The sequence below is a fragment of the Pantherophis guttatus genome, chromosome 8 (genome assembly GCF_059756535.1).
Source record: "Pantherophis guttatus breed Tessera chromosome 8, ASM5975653v1, whole genome shotgun sequence".
Taxonomy (NCBI): domain Eukaryota; kingdom Metazoa; phylum Chordata; class Lepidosauria; order Squamata; family Colubridae; genus Pantherophis; species Pantherophis guttatus.
The window spans coordinates 31200998-31212993 of record NC_142070.1 but is presented as its reverse complement, the minus strand read 5'-3'; the positions used below and the strand labels follow the sequence as shown (position 1 = coordinate 31212993).

The 11996-nt window shown below is 46.9% G+C and overlaps 1 protein-coding gene across 1 annotated transcript; it reads right to left on the bottom strand.

Moving 5' to 3' along the window:
* Positions 1–8248: 8248 nt before the first annotated feature.
* Positions 8249–11191, bottom strand: LOC148112579 (uncharacterized). The gene is made up of 2 exons (XM_087874528.1): positions 9542–11191; positions 8249–8741 (listed from the first exon to the last, which is right to left on the bottom strand). The coding sequence occupies exons 1-2, from the start codon at positions 10884–10886 to the stop codon at positions 8725–8727; spliced, it is 1362 nt and encodes a 453-aa protein (XP_087730654.1). The 5' UTR covers positions 10887–11191; the 3' UTR covers positions 8249–8724.
* Positions 11192–11996: the final 805 nt, after the last annotated feature.

Below are 11996 nucleotides of genomic sequence, written 5' to 3'. Positions count from 1 at the left end.
CACGTTACTGTACTGCAAACCACTTGACTATAAATGTAGCTAAATCAAAAGTTTTAGTCTTTGGCAATAAGAATAAAAAGCACAATTGGCACATTAATGACACAAAAATTGAGCAAGTTACCCAATATACTTATCTCGGAATTGTTTTTTCCAGTGCAGGAGGTTGGACTCCGCACCATCAATACCTTTCTCAAAAGGTCAGAGCAGGAGCAAGCCTTGTATCCAAATTAAGTAAACGAATCCAACCAACCTCCATTTTACCTCTTCGTAAAGTCTTTCAGGCTAAACTTGTTCCGATCATGCTCTATGGTGCTGAAATTTGGGGTCTTACAGAGGCCCCCATATTAGAGAGAACTCAAAATAATTTGTTAAGGAGGATGCTTGGGGTAAACAATTCCACTTCAGCTGCAGCCGTCAGAGCTGAATTGGGACATTTCTCACTGTACACCTATACAATCACTAGGGCGGTAGCCTACTGGCTAAAAATGACCCAGATGGATGCCAGCAGACTCCCTAAAATATGTCTAGAGGAACAGCAAATCCTCAAAGGTATTCCTGGCTAACCCGGCTGTCAGAAATATTGAACCGATATGGCGTAGGGTTCCCGTTGTGTGACACACTGAACCAAGTTAAACAACGGATTAAAGATATACATGGGCAAATGGACATGGCAATCCTTTCAACTAATCATTCCCTTAAACTGCTGACAGCAGTTAAAACAACTTTCACTCTGGAAAAGTATTTACATTTAGAAATGCCATCAGTGGAGAGACAGTTATTTGTTAAGTTTAGATTCGAACTTCTAGATACCAACGTTAGATTCGGCCGTTATCGGAAAATCCCGTATGACAAAAGAATATGCATATGTGGGGTAAACGTCGTGGAGGACACGGCGCATATAATATTCGAATGTAGTCTCTATCAAGAAGTAAGAAAACAATATCTGTCCCCAATTATAAATAAATTTCCCCACTGCAATATAAGCCAAAAATTAGCATTTCTGTTGAGGGCTGACTCTCTTCCCCTGGTAAGAGCGATCATTCGATACCTTAAAAGAATGATGGCAATACGAGCCAGTTATATCAAAAAACATTTTATCAATTGTAAGGAAGATGAGCTCAGTTAGAGAGGACCTATCCTATTTGGGTTATCTAGTCTTGGCAACTTAGCTATTGAAATTTGATATTGTAAAATTTTAATGTCATCTATCATCTATTTTTAGATTGCTATTTTTGTAACTGTTTTATCTTTTTCCCTTTTTCTTTTCTGTTTTGTTTGAAAAGGCCTTCGGGCTATTCAATAAACTATACTAGTCACCGCTTCCAGGCGAGCAAAGAAATGATTCAGCTCCTCTGCCAACGTAGGTGAAACCAACGATTAAAGCTTAGGTACAATCTACCTAATGCTTAGCTATAATTTATAAAACATGCTAAATTTTATAATAATTTCTGAAAGAAGTTTGAGAGATATTTAAACTGAATAGATAAAATTCATCCTTATTTGCTATTCTTCTTTTTCACTAGTTGGTGAATAATAAAACATGAGCTTTGTTATCATCTCAAAGCAGAAGGCCCGAATAATTAGCTTCAGAAAATTATGTTTCCAAAAATCACAGGATCTCTCTACCTTGCATTGCCTCTACCAGATCAGCAACTAATCCAGATGTTGAAAATAAGGTATTATATACAATTTTTTGAAGTCTAATAAAAACAAAATGTGGATTTGTTATCTATAATATTTCTAGTGGCCGTTCACTAGCTGATGCATTTGTTTGTTTGCACCTCTAATGAGAACTGCAGGCACAACCACATACTCTTAAATTTGTTACAGTGCAAAGAAAAATGCCAGGAGAACTAAAGTAATTAGGTCCTTGGTGTAAAATTAGCTACTACATTGCAGGCAGAAAAAAGAATGAAAATAAGGGTTCTGAAAAAAACCTGCTTCTTATAATCCAATGATCCAGGGTACAAACCCTTTATTACGAATGACAGAAAAACGTATGCTTGGAGGAAGCAAACTTTATAATTAGAAGTATGAATAGCTTTCTAACACAGAATTGCCTGAAACTGAGCAGTTCCTGTAAAGGAGTCCAGCATCTCCAAGTGCTAAGGCAGAAGGTATCTTTGTCATGTTTGAGAAGCTTTTAACAGCAGTCACATCTAATACCTCCTTCAATTTTGCATCACTGAGCAAGCTTTTTGTTAGATCGTGGGAGGCAATGAAGAGGCAGGAGGACAGACAGTAACTTCAGCTCTTTATTTAAGTGAGCCACTGACAACGCTTTACATTTCCCTCCGTTTAAATCCACCAATCAGTGGCGGGCCCCATTTGAATCTACCAATCAGTGGTGGGCATGCAAATGTCCAGCTAAACCCGGACCTGAGTGAAGTCTACATCCCTGGCTTCACTTGCTATTTACATATGTAACACTTTTCACTTATCTCAGAGGCTGTGCTGGCTCTTGAAGGTTTATTTCTAAATGAGGAAACCTAAGAAGCTGCTCTGAAATTCCATTCCCTCTGACAAAAGCACATGGAAAAAAACAATTCCCCCAAACTTTATGGTCTGACTGCGGAGAACTGGTTTCTGAGGTTGAGTAAGCCACGGCCTATAGCTCTGAGCATTTTGATCTGAGTTAGACTGAGTTAGAAAAAAGGCTCAGTGTTGCCTTGTAGAAATACGGTAGGTCAACCCAGATCTTCTCTCGTGGAAACAAAAACCAAAGGGCAGCTGAAAAGGATCCCCAAGGACACGCATGGCTTGCTCTGGCCTTCACTGGTAGCTATAATACAAGCAGAGATTTGGGATAAAAAATATATACGAGGCCCAGCTTAATAATAGACCAGGGGTGAAATCCAGCAGGTTCTAACTGGAGAACCAGTAGCAGAAATTTTGAGTAGTTTGGAGAACTGGCAATTACCACTTCTGGCTGGCCCCAGAGTGGGGTGGGAATGGAGATTTTGCAGTATCCTTCCCCTTCCACCCCCACCAAGCCACACCACGCCCACTAAGCCACGCCCACAGAACCGATAGTAAAAAAAATTGGATTTCACCCCTGTAATAGACCTTAGTTTTTGTTAGTATTTCCTATTTGACAAATTGATATCAGAATTATGATAAATTACCTCAAGCACCTGATTCATATCAGATTTTTTTTCATATTGATTAAATTAAAAAATACTTTTTATAAAGGTGTTGGTCATCACCTTTAAAGCGCTCCATGGCATAGGGCCTAGCTATCTTCGAGATCGCCTGCTGCTACTGACGACCTCCCATCGACCCGTGCGCTCCCACAGAGAGGGCCTCCTCAGGGTGCCATCAGCCAAACAATGTAGGCTGGTGACCCCCAGGGGGAGGGCCTTCTCTGTGGGGGCACCTACCCTCTGGAATCAGTTGCCCCCAAAGATAAGGAGAATCCAAGACCTCAGTGCCTTCCGCCGTGCCCTTAAAACCCACTTTTTCCAGCAAGCCGGGCTGGTTTAAGAAGAAATTTTTAAATGTTTTAATTGGTTTGTGATTTTTAATTTTTGGGCCAAATTTATATATATTTTAATTGTTTCTTAATATTTGTATTTCATGTTCTTAATTCTGACTGTACACCGCCCTGAGTCCTCAGGGAGAAGGGCGGTATATAAATTGGAAATAAATAAATAAATAAATAAAATCTTCAGTTGTTATTTAAATGCTGGTTATAAATATTGGTTATTGTGTTTCCTGATTTGAACACTAGAGAACACTGGTTTACAGAAGCTGGAAGAACTGTATTAAAGCCCCAGAACTTAAATATATCAATAGAATTACATCTAAACCTGGAAGGGAACAGTAAGTTCTTTTCAATAACAGCAATAACCAAAAAGCACACAAGCATATTAAACTGCATAGATCAAAGCAATTGCTGACTTAGAATTCACAATGAAACCCTCCACACAATGTTACTGTATGCAGACTTCAGTTTGTACTGGAAGATTTCCTCTTTTTCCCTTCCTGCTTGTATGTAGCCTTGGGTGTATCTACTGAACATGTAAGGTCTAGATCACATTTGGGGTGACCTAGAGAATTTTGTGGAATTTTAGTGTGTGTGTTATTTGTCTAATAAATATTAAATAATTGAATTTTAATTTAAATTGTATATCAATTATCTCCCTCCTATTAGATCAGAATGTGGAAAGGGACTAGACCAGAGGTCTTCAAACTTGGCAGTTGGCTGGAGAATTCTGGGAGTTGAAGTCCACAAGTCTTAAAGCTGCCAAGTTTGAAGACCTCTGGACTACACATATGCTAGTCTTACCTTCTCTGTAGCTTGATCAAATTCTTTGGTTTGAATGTCTGTTTCAATGTAGCAGCAGTATAAGAAGGCTTTTTGTAGAGGTGGTGAAATTTACGGTAAGTCTCTCCCTCCCTCCCTCCCTCCCTCTCTCTCTCTCTCTCTCTCTCTCTCTCTTTCTCTTTCTCTCCCCCCTCCCTCCCTCAGAATATGGAGGGAAGGGAATGGACAAGGCTTCAAGTAGCTTAAAAATAACTCTTGGATTTCACCACTTTGTCTTACTGCAGATCACAAGATAATTATATTGTCCAGAATCAACATATTACTACATAAATAAAATAAACTCAGCTTGAAGCAAAGATATTCTGCTTCTTTTTGCTGCTATTGTCTTTTTACAGTGACTCCAAGATTTAATAGTATGTTATGGAACAATGGTAAACCTCAGTCTTTTCCATTCTTTACCTTCAGCTTCTCTTGAATTGTAGTTTTAAAAAGACCAAGCTTTTAACATTTGTAAAAGTGGGAGGTTCTGGGTTTATCTAAGTAATTAAGAACATCTCTTTCTTAGAGAGAGCAATTTTTATTCTGTGTTTGGCAAGCAACCTCCAATATTGTGAATGGCTAAAAAGGAGGCTACTTTTGCAACACATGCACATTTATTTAATCCATTTATTTGCCACATGTGTATTTTTAAATTCTATGTGCATTCCAAAGCTGTGTAGAGATAGTCCTTGACCATTCATTTAGCAAATGTTTGAAGTTACAAAGGCACCGAAAAAAGTGACATGTAGATTTACAACCATCACATCACCCACATTTCACATGATGGGCACTGTGCAGCTGGCTTACATTTACAACTAGTTGCAACCTCCTGAGGTCACATGATCACAATTTGTGACATTCCCAACCAGTTTCCAACAAGCAAAGTCAATGGGGAAACCAGCAGGGAAGGTTCTAAAATTAGATGCCTTGCATAACGATTACACTGCTTAATGAATTTTCTATTCCCAATTGCAATTTTAAGTTCAGGACTACTTGTACATGCTTCCTATCCCCACCTCACTTCATCTCATTGTTTCTCATAACTTGTGAAGTGGATTTGGCTGAAAGATTGGGAGTATTTTTAAGATGCAATAGAGAGCTTTGAACAGGCATAGATACTATATCTGCATGGGGTATATGATATCCTGTGAATAAATTGCATAAAGCATTTTAACAGTCAAAGGTAGTATTGAGAAAAAAAAAAAGAGGAGCAATTCACTATTGATTCTACCAGTTAGCAACATTGAAGGCAAATGGGCTACCATAGCAATCTTAACCTTAAGGGATATAAAAATGAAACTGGTATCTGATGTAACTTTTAATGATTTCTCCATTGCACAAGTTTTTTTTTTTTAAAAAAATACCAGTCAATATCAAAGACAAGTTATAATAAAATCTTTAGACATAACTGGATTGTATTAAAATAGAACACCTAGCCAAAGACAGGTTTGGGAAGAATTGATGAGTCTAATGTTAGATCGGCGCAGGGAAAGCAAGACGCGACCAGCTCGGGTCCAGTTCAGTACTTTATTCAAGCACAGGAAAAAGACGAGCGGCTGGGCTGCCGGAGCTCCTTTTATACGCTCCGGCAGACTCAGCCGCCCACTGACAGTTATTTGAATCTCCCGCCGGAAGATTAGCCAATCCCCGGCGGGTGCCCATATAAGGACATAACACTCCTCCCCCCTTAGTCTGAAAAATGTCCATCACAATTAATGTACGTTACGAAGTCACGCAGGTAGGCGGGGCGCCTGCTTGCCCGAGATGACCTGCGCAGTTCAGTCTGAGCTTCGCCGCCGGCCTGTGCGGGCGAAGCTCCTGTCCTTCCCGGCTCCCCGGTGGGGGTGGCCGGGGCTCCGGCCGTCGAGTGTGCGGGATCCGTCCCAGCACCTCCGGCCGCAACATCTGGAAGTTCGCGCTGGAGTCGCTGGTCCTTCCCTCGCCTGGAGAATCTGGAACCTCGCGGCGGGACAACGCTGCTGTCCGGTGGGTGCCGTCCGAAACCCGGTAAGTCCGTGGGTGTCTCGTTGGGCTCCCGTCGCTGTCGCTGTCCCGTGTGGTCGACCTCGCCGGGGTGGTGTTCATCCCCGCGGCTGGGTTGGAGCTGGCTGGCTTCGCAGGGTTGGTGCTGGCCGACCTCGCTGGGGTGGTGCTGTTCGACCTGGCCTGGGTGGTGTGCGCCTTCCTTGCTGGAGTGGCGCTGGTCGACCTTGCAGGGTTGGTGTTGGTCGACCCGGTCTGGACGCTGGTTGGGGTCTCCCTTGCCGGTCGGTCGCTGGCCGGCTTGGGTTGCCTGTTGTGCGCCTCCCTCGTGTGGTTGTCCCCGGTCTACTTGTCTGGAGCGTTGGTCTCCCTGGCAGGGCCGTTGTTGGCCCTCGTCGCTGGAGGGGTGCGATCCCCCCTCCCTGGGTGGGTCCCGGTCTACCCCTTGACTGTTGTGGCGGTCCCTCTCCATGGAGTGGCGGATGCCCACCTTGCCGGGTTGGGGGTGCCATCCCTCTTGTGACAGGTCCTGGTCTACCGCTCTGGATCGTCGCTGAGAGATTTCATGGGAATGTGCTTGGCCGGCCTCGTCGGGGGGTCGGTGGCCTGCCTCGCCTGGGTGTTGTAGGCCTGCCTCGTCGGGGTGTGGTAGGCCTACCTCGCCGGAGTGCTGCAGGTCTGCTCTGCCGGGGTGTTGCAGGCCTACTTCGTCAGGGTGTTGTAGGCCTACCTCGTCGGGGTGTGGTAGGCCTACCCCGTCGGGCTGGTTTCCTTCCGATCCCCTCCACCTTTTCCGAAGCTGGTCGATGTGCCGTCTACAGACCTGTCCATCTTCCAGCTCGACTCGGTAGGACTTCGGGCCGGTTGTGCTTTCTATTCTCCCCTTTAGCCACTTCGGAGAGCCGTTGAAGTTAAGCGCAAACACCGGGTCTCCTATGGTGAAGGCGCGGAGCGGCCGGCTGGCCGTTGCTGTCACTTCGGGGTTATACTGGGGGTGCAGCCGGTCCAGGGGTGACCTCAGGCGTCTGCCCATCAGTAGCTCAGCTGGGCTCTTCTTGGTGGTGGCATGTGGGGTGATGTGTTGTGTAAGGAGGAAGTTGTCAATCCTCTCTTGCCAGTCGCCCGGACCCATCTTGGTGAGCGTCTCCTTGGTGAGTCTCACCATGCGTTCCGCTTGACCGTTTCTGGCTGGCCTGTAAAATGCGGTGAGGGCGTGGCGGATGCCCAGTCCCGCCAGGAACTCTTCCATGGCCTTGGATGTTAACTGTGGGCCATTGTCAGAGACTAGGACATCCGGCAGCCCGTGTGTTGCGAATAGGCGCCTGAGTGCCCTGATGGTGGCTTCGGAAGTGGTAGATGCCATGGGGATGACCTCTAGCCACTTGGAGAAAGCGTCCACAACGATTAAGAGGTAGTGCCCCTGCATTGGACCCGCGAAGTCAATATGGATCCGTGCCCATGGGCTGCTGGGCATCTCCCACTCTGACACTGGGGTTTGGGCTGGGGCGGGACGTACCTCTTGGCACGGGTCACATCTGGCGACCCACTCTTCAATGTCCTTGTCCAGGGATGGCCACCAGACGTAACTCCGTGCCAGTCCTTTCATCCTTACGATGCCCGGGTGTCCGTTGTGGAGCGTCTCGAGCGTTTTCTTCTGTAAGGCGCTGGGAATCAGCACCCGGTCTCCCCATAGGATACAGCCTTTCATGGTGGACAGCTCCTGTTGCTTCCGTGCGAAAGGGCTGAACTTTTCTGCCGGTTTTTCTGCTGGCCAGCCTCGCAGGACCCAGGATCTCACTTGCTTGAGTATGGGGTCCCTCTGTGTATGGGTGGCCACATCTGCTGACGTCACTGGGCAGTCTCTGTCGGCGTCGATGTGGAGGAGGCTTATGGTGGGTGCGGGGTCTTCTACTGGCTCTTTGGATGGGCACCTACTCAGGGCATCTGCGTTACCGATGGTTTTGCCGGGCTTGTGAATGAGTCTGTAAGCATACCCGGCGAGGAAGATGGCCCAGCGTGTCATCCTGGGCGACATGTAGCCAGGTGTGGGTTTGTCACCCGCTAATAGTCCCAAGAGTGGCTTATGGTCAGTGATGACCGTGAAGTTCCGGCCATATAGGTACTCATGGAAGCGCTTGACTCCAGCCACAATGGCCAAGGCTTCCTTGTCCAGCTGGCTGTAATTCCTCTCGGTGCTGGACATCGTTTTAGAGAAGTAGGCGATGGGTGCCTCTGATCCGTTGGGGAGCTGGTGGCTGAGGACTGCGCCAATCCCATATGGAGAAGCGTCGCAGGTCAGTAGCAGCGGAAGCGTCTCGTGGTACTGGATCAGCACGCTGTCGGAGGATAGGAGCCCCTTGATGGTCTTGAAGGCGTTTTCTTCCTCTGTCCCCCATCTCCACGGAACCGCTTTCCCCAGCAATCGATGGAGTGGCTCAGCGGCTGTTGCCTTCTGTTTAAGGAACACCGCATAAAAATTTAGCAATCCCAAAAATGCTTGAAGCTCGGCTTTGTTTTTGGGGGCTGGAGCTTCGTGGATTGCCCTGACTTTAGCTTTGGTGGGGTGGATGCCGGTGCCATCTATGAGATAGCCCAGGAACTCGACCTCCTGGACCCCAATGATGCATTTGTCCCTCCTCACTCTTAAACCCTTCTCCTTGAAGCGCCGCAAGACTTGTTTAAGTCGCTCAAGCAGCTGGGTTTTAGAGTGTCCGGAGATCAACACATCATCAAAGTATGGCACCACCCCTGGAATGCCTTGGAGAAGGCGTTCCATCATTGATTGAAAAATGCCTGGGGCTGCGCTGACTCCAAATTGGAGGCGGTTGCACTTAAATGCGCCCCTATGGGTGACAATCGTTTGTGCCTCCGCAGTTTTTTCATCCACTGGCAATTGCTGGTAAGCCTGGGCCAGGTCCAGTTTTGCAAATATTGTCCCACTCCCAAGTGAATGCAGCAGATGTTGCACCACTGGAACTGGGTATGCGCTCTGCGAAAGGGCCTTATTGATCGAACATTTGTAGTCGGCGCAGATGCGCACAGATCCATCATGCTTCATGGGAGTCACAATGGGCGTCTCCCATGCTACATGATCGATTGGTTCCAACACGCCCTGGGCTATCAGCTTATCTAGCTGAGCATCTACTTTGGGCCTCAGGGCAAACGGAACTCTGCGGGGCTTAAGCCTAATGGGTGTAATTGTCTTATCAAGATTAAAGGAAATGGGCTTCCCCACAAATTTCCCCAGCTTACCGTCGAAGACTTCCTTGAATTCTTCGAGGAGGGTGTCGAGTTCGTCCTGACGAATTTGGTTAACCCCTACTATCCCGAGCCCTAGTGGCTTGAACCACTCCATGCCTAGCAGGGTTGGGCGGTCGTGCTCGACGATGGTGATGGGGAGGTTGCCTTGGAATTCTTGGTAAGACACGTGGAGCAAGGCTCTTCCCAGGACTCCGATGTGGTTTCCTCCGAAATCCACCAGCCTGGAGCGCAGGGGTCTCAGGTCCTTCTTGCGGACGTCTGGCTTGATGCGTTTTAAGTTTTTCCAGTCCATGATTGAGTAGACGGAGCCAGAGTCTACTTCCATGGAGCATGGGGTCCCCTCAAGCAGCACGGTCGCGTGGCACTTAGTGGCGGTGTCGTCGTCATCGGGGAGATGTATTGTGGTTTGGTGTACTGCTCTCCTCCGGTTCCCGTCACTCTCACCGCGTCTGGATTGGTAGGAGGACCGTCTGGATGCCCTCGCGTTGTCCTCCCGGTTTTCGCGAGGGCGGTGGCTGGAGGGTTCTGGGGCTGGTTCCTCAGCTCTGCATGCCTCTGCAATGTGCCCTCTCCTGTTGCAACGCCGGCAGGTTGCATCTCTCCATTTGCAGCTGGCTCTGGGGTGGTCCCCTCTGCAGCTGGCGCAGCGCTCCCCCTTGTAACTTTTTTGGGCGGTTTCCCGCCTTGGGGGTCTGGATACCTTGTGTACGGTGGATTCCTCCTCCGACTCTGATCCAGCTGCGGAATCCTCAGTTGAAGATTGCGTTGTGGAGCGAATCTTGTGGATTCCCTTTGCTCTGCTTACTGCGGCAGCCGCTTTCTCCGAGATTTCGGATGCGGTGGCTTCCTCCACCACATCTTTGAGCACGAGTTTCTTCCTGCTCAGAAATTTCTTTTGCAGGCCTCTGTCCCTCATGCCGAAAACCACGCGGTCCGCGATGGCGTTATCCACATGGTCAAACTCACAGCTGGCTGCGATTTGGCGCAGGGCGGCCACAAATTCTTTGATGGTCTCACCTTCCTTTTGATCCCTTTGATGGAAGGTGAAACGGTTTGCCACTGGAGTGCCAGTTGGGGCATAGTGTTCTTCCAGGATCTGCAGCAGGTCCGTCCATGGCACTTCTTCGATGTCTCGTGGTGCTACGAGATCGATTGCCATGTCTAGGACTTCGGATCCGCAGTTGGCCAAGAAGATGCCCTTTTTCCGATCATCATCGGCATCCCTGATGTTGTTTCCTCTCAGGTACTGCCGAAATTTTACCACGTAGGATTTCCACTTGTCCTTCCCTGGGCGGAATGGAGCAAGGGCTGGCAAGGTGACTTCAGCTGATGCCATGCCTCTGGAAATCCCTACGAAGTGACTCGGTTCTCAGTGACTTAGCTCTATGAGGTTGGCTTGTGCCACGAAGGTTCGTCGCTTGGTTCTGTTCCTTCGTCGCCAGTGTTAGATCGGCGCAGGGAAAGCAAGACGCGACCAGCTCGGGTCCAGTTCAGTACTTTATTCAAGCACAGGAAAAAGACGAGCGGCTGGGCTGCCGGAGCTCCTTTTATACGCTCCGGCAGACTCAGCCGCCCACTGACAGTTATTTGAATCTCCCGCCGGAAGATTAGCCAATCCCCGGCGGGTGCCCATATAAGGACATAACATCTAATACCCTTACTTTTATTCTACTTCTAAATTATATCACTATATTAATTTACTGTAGTTTATATCAGTAAGGGAACTAGAAGGACATGAACTGAGCCACATATTAAATATTGATAGCTGAGTGCAGCTTTTACATTTGATTTGTCAGCTACATATTCACCAGAGGCGTGTGCTCAGTGAATGTGAAGGAATTGGAGCAATGGTGTTGAACATTTCAAATATTTCATCAAGCTTTGTTAACTCTGTAGACTAGTGTTTAGGGAATGAAGATTAAAGCTTCTATCTAAAGGAGAACTATAAAATAGCTAACTCAACTGATGTTGGGAAAGTAAAACCGTCATGCTTCTTCCCAACCTAGTGTCTTCCAGACATAGCAAACCACTGCAATATATCAGGGCAGGGCAGGATACCAGAAAGGTTGATCTGATGTGTTAGCCATCTTTGAAGGCTCAGTAAAACTGCATTAAAACATGCTGAAGAGGCTAAATGCTACTGAATCAAACTTGCTATACTTACAAGAGTTTGTAGTTCAGTAGTTGGGACTCCTATTCTGCATAGAGGAAATATTTCAGGCAATCCCTACCATCTCCCATTAGAGTTTATGATTGGAGATTATGTAAATATGGTCCTGGCCTTAGCAATAAAGTGCTTTGAACATTTCCAGTGTTCTGTTTATATTTTATATGTTATGTCTATATTTATGATGTTCCTTGCAATTATAAGCAAGCCAATAGACAAATGGATTATGGTCCTGTATTTCACAAGAAACTTTCTATTGGTTGCATAGAAGTTCCCTTA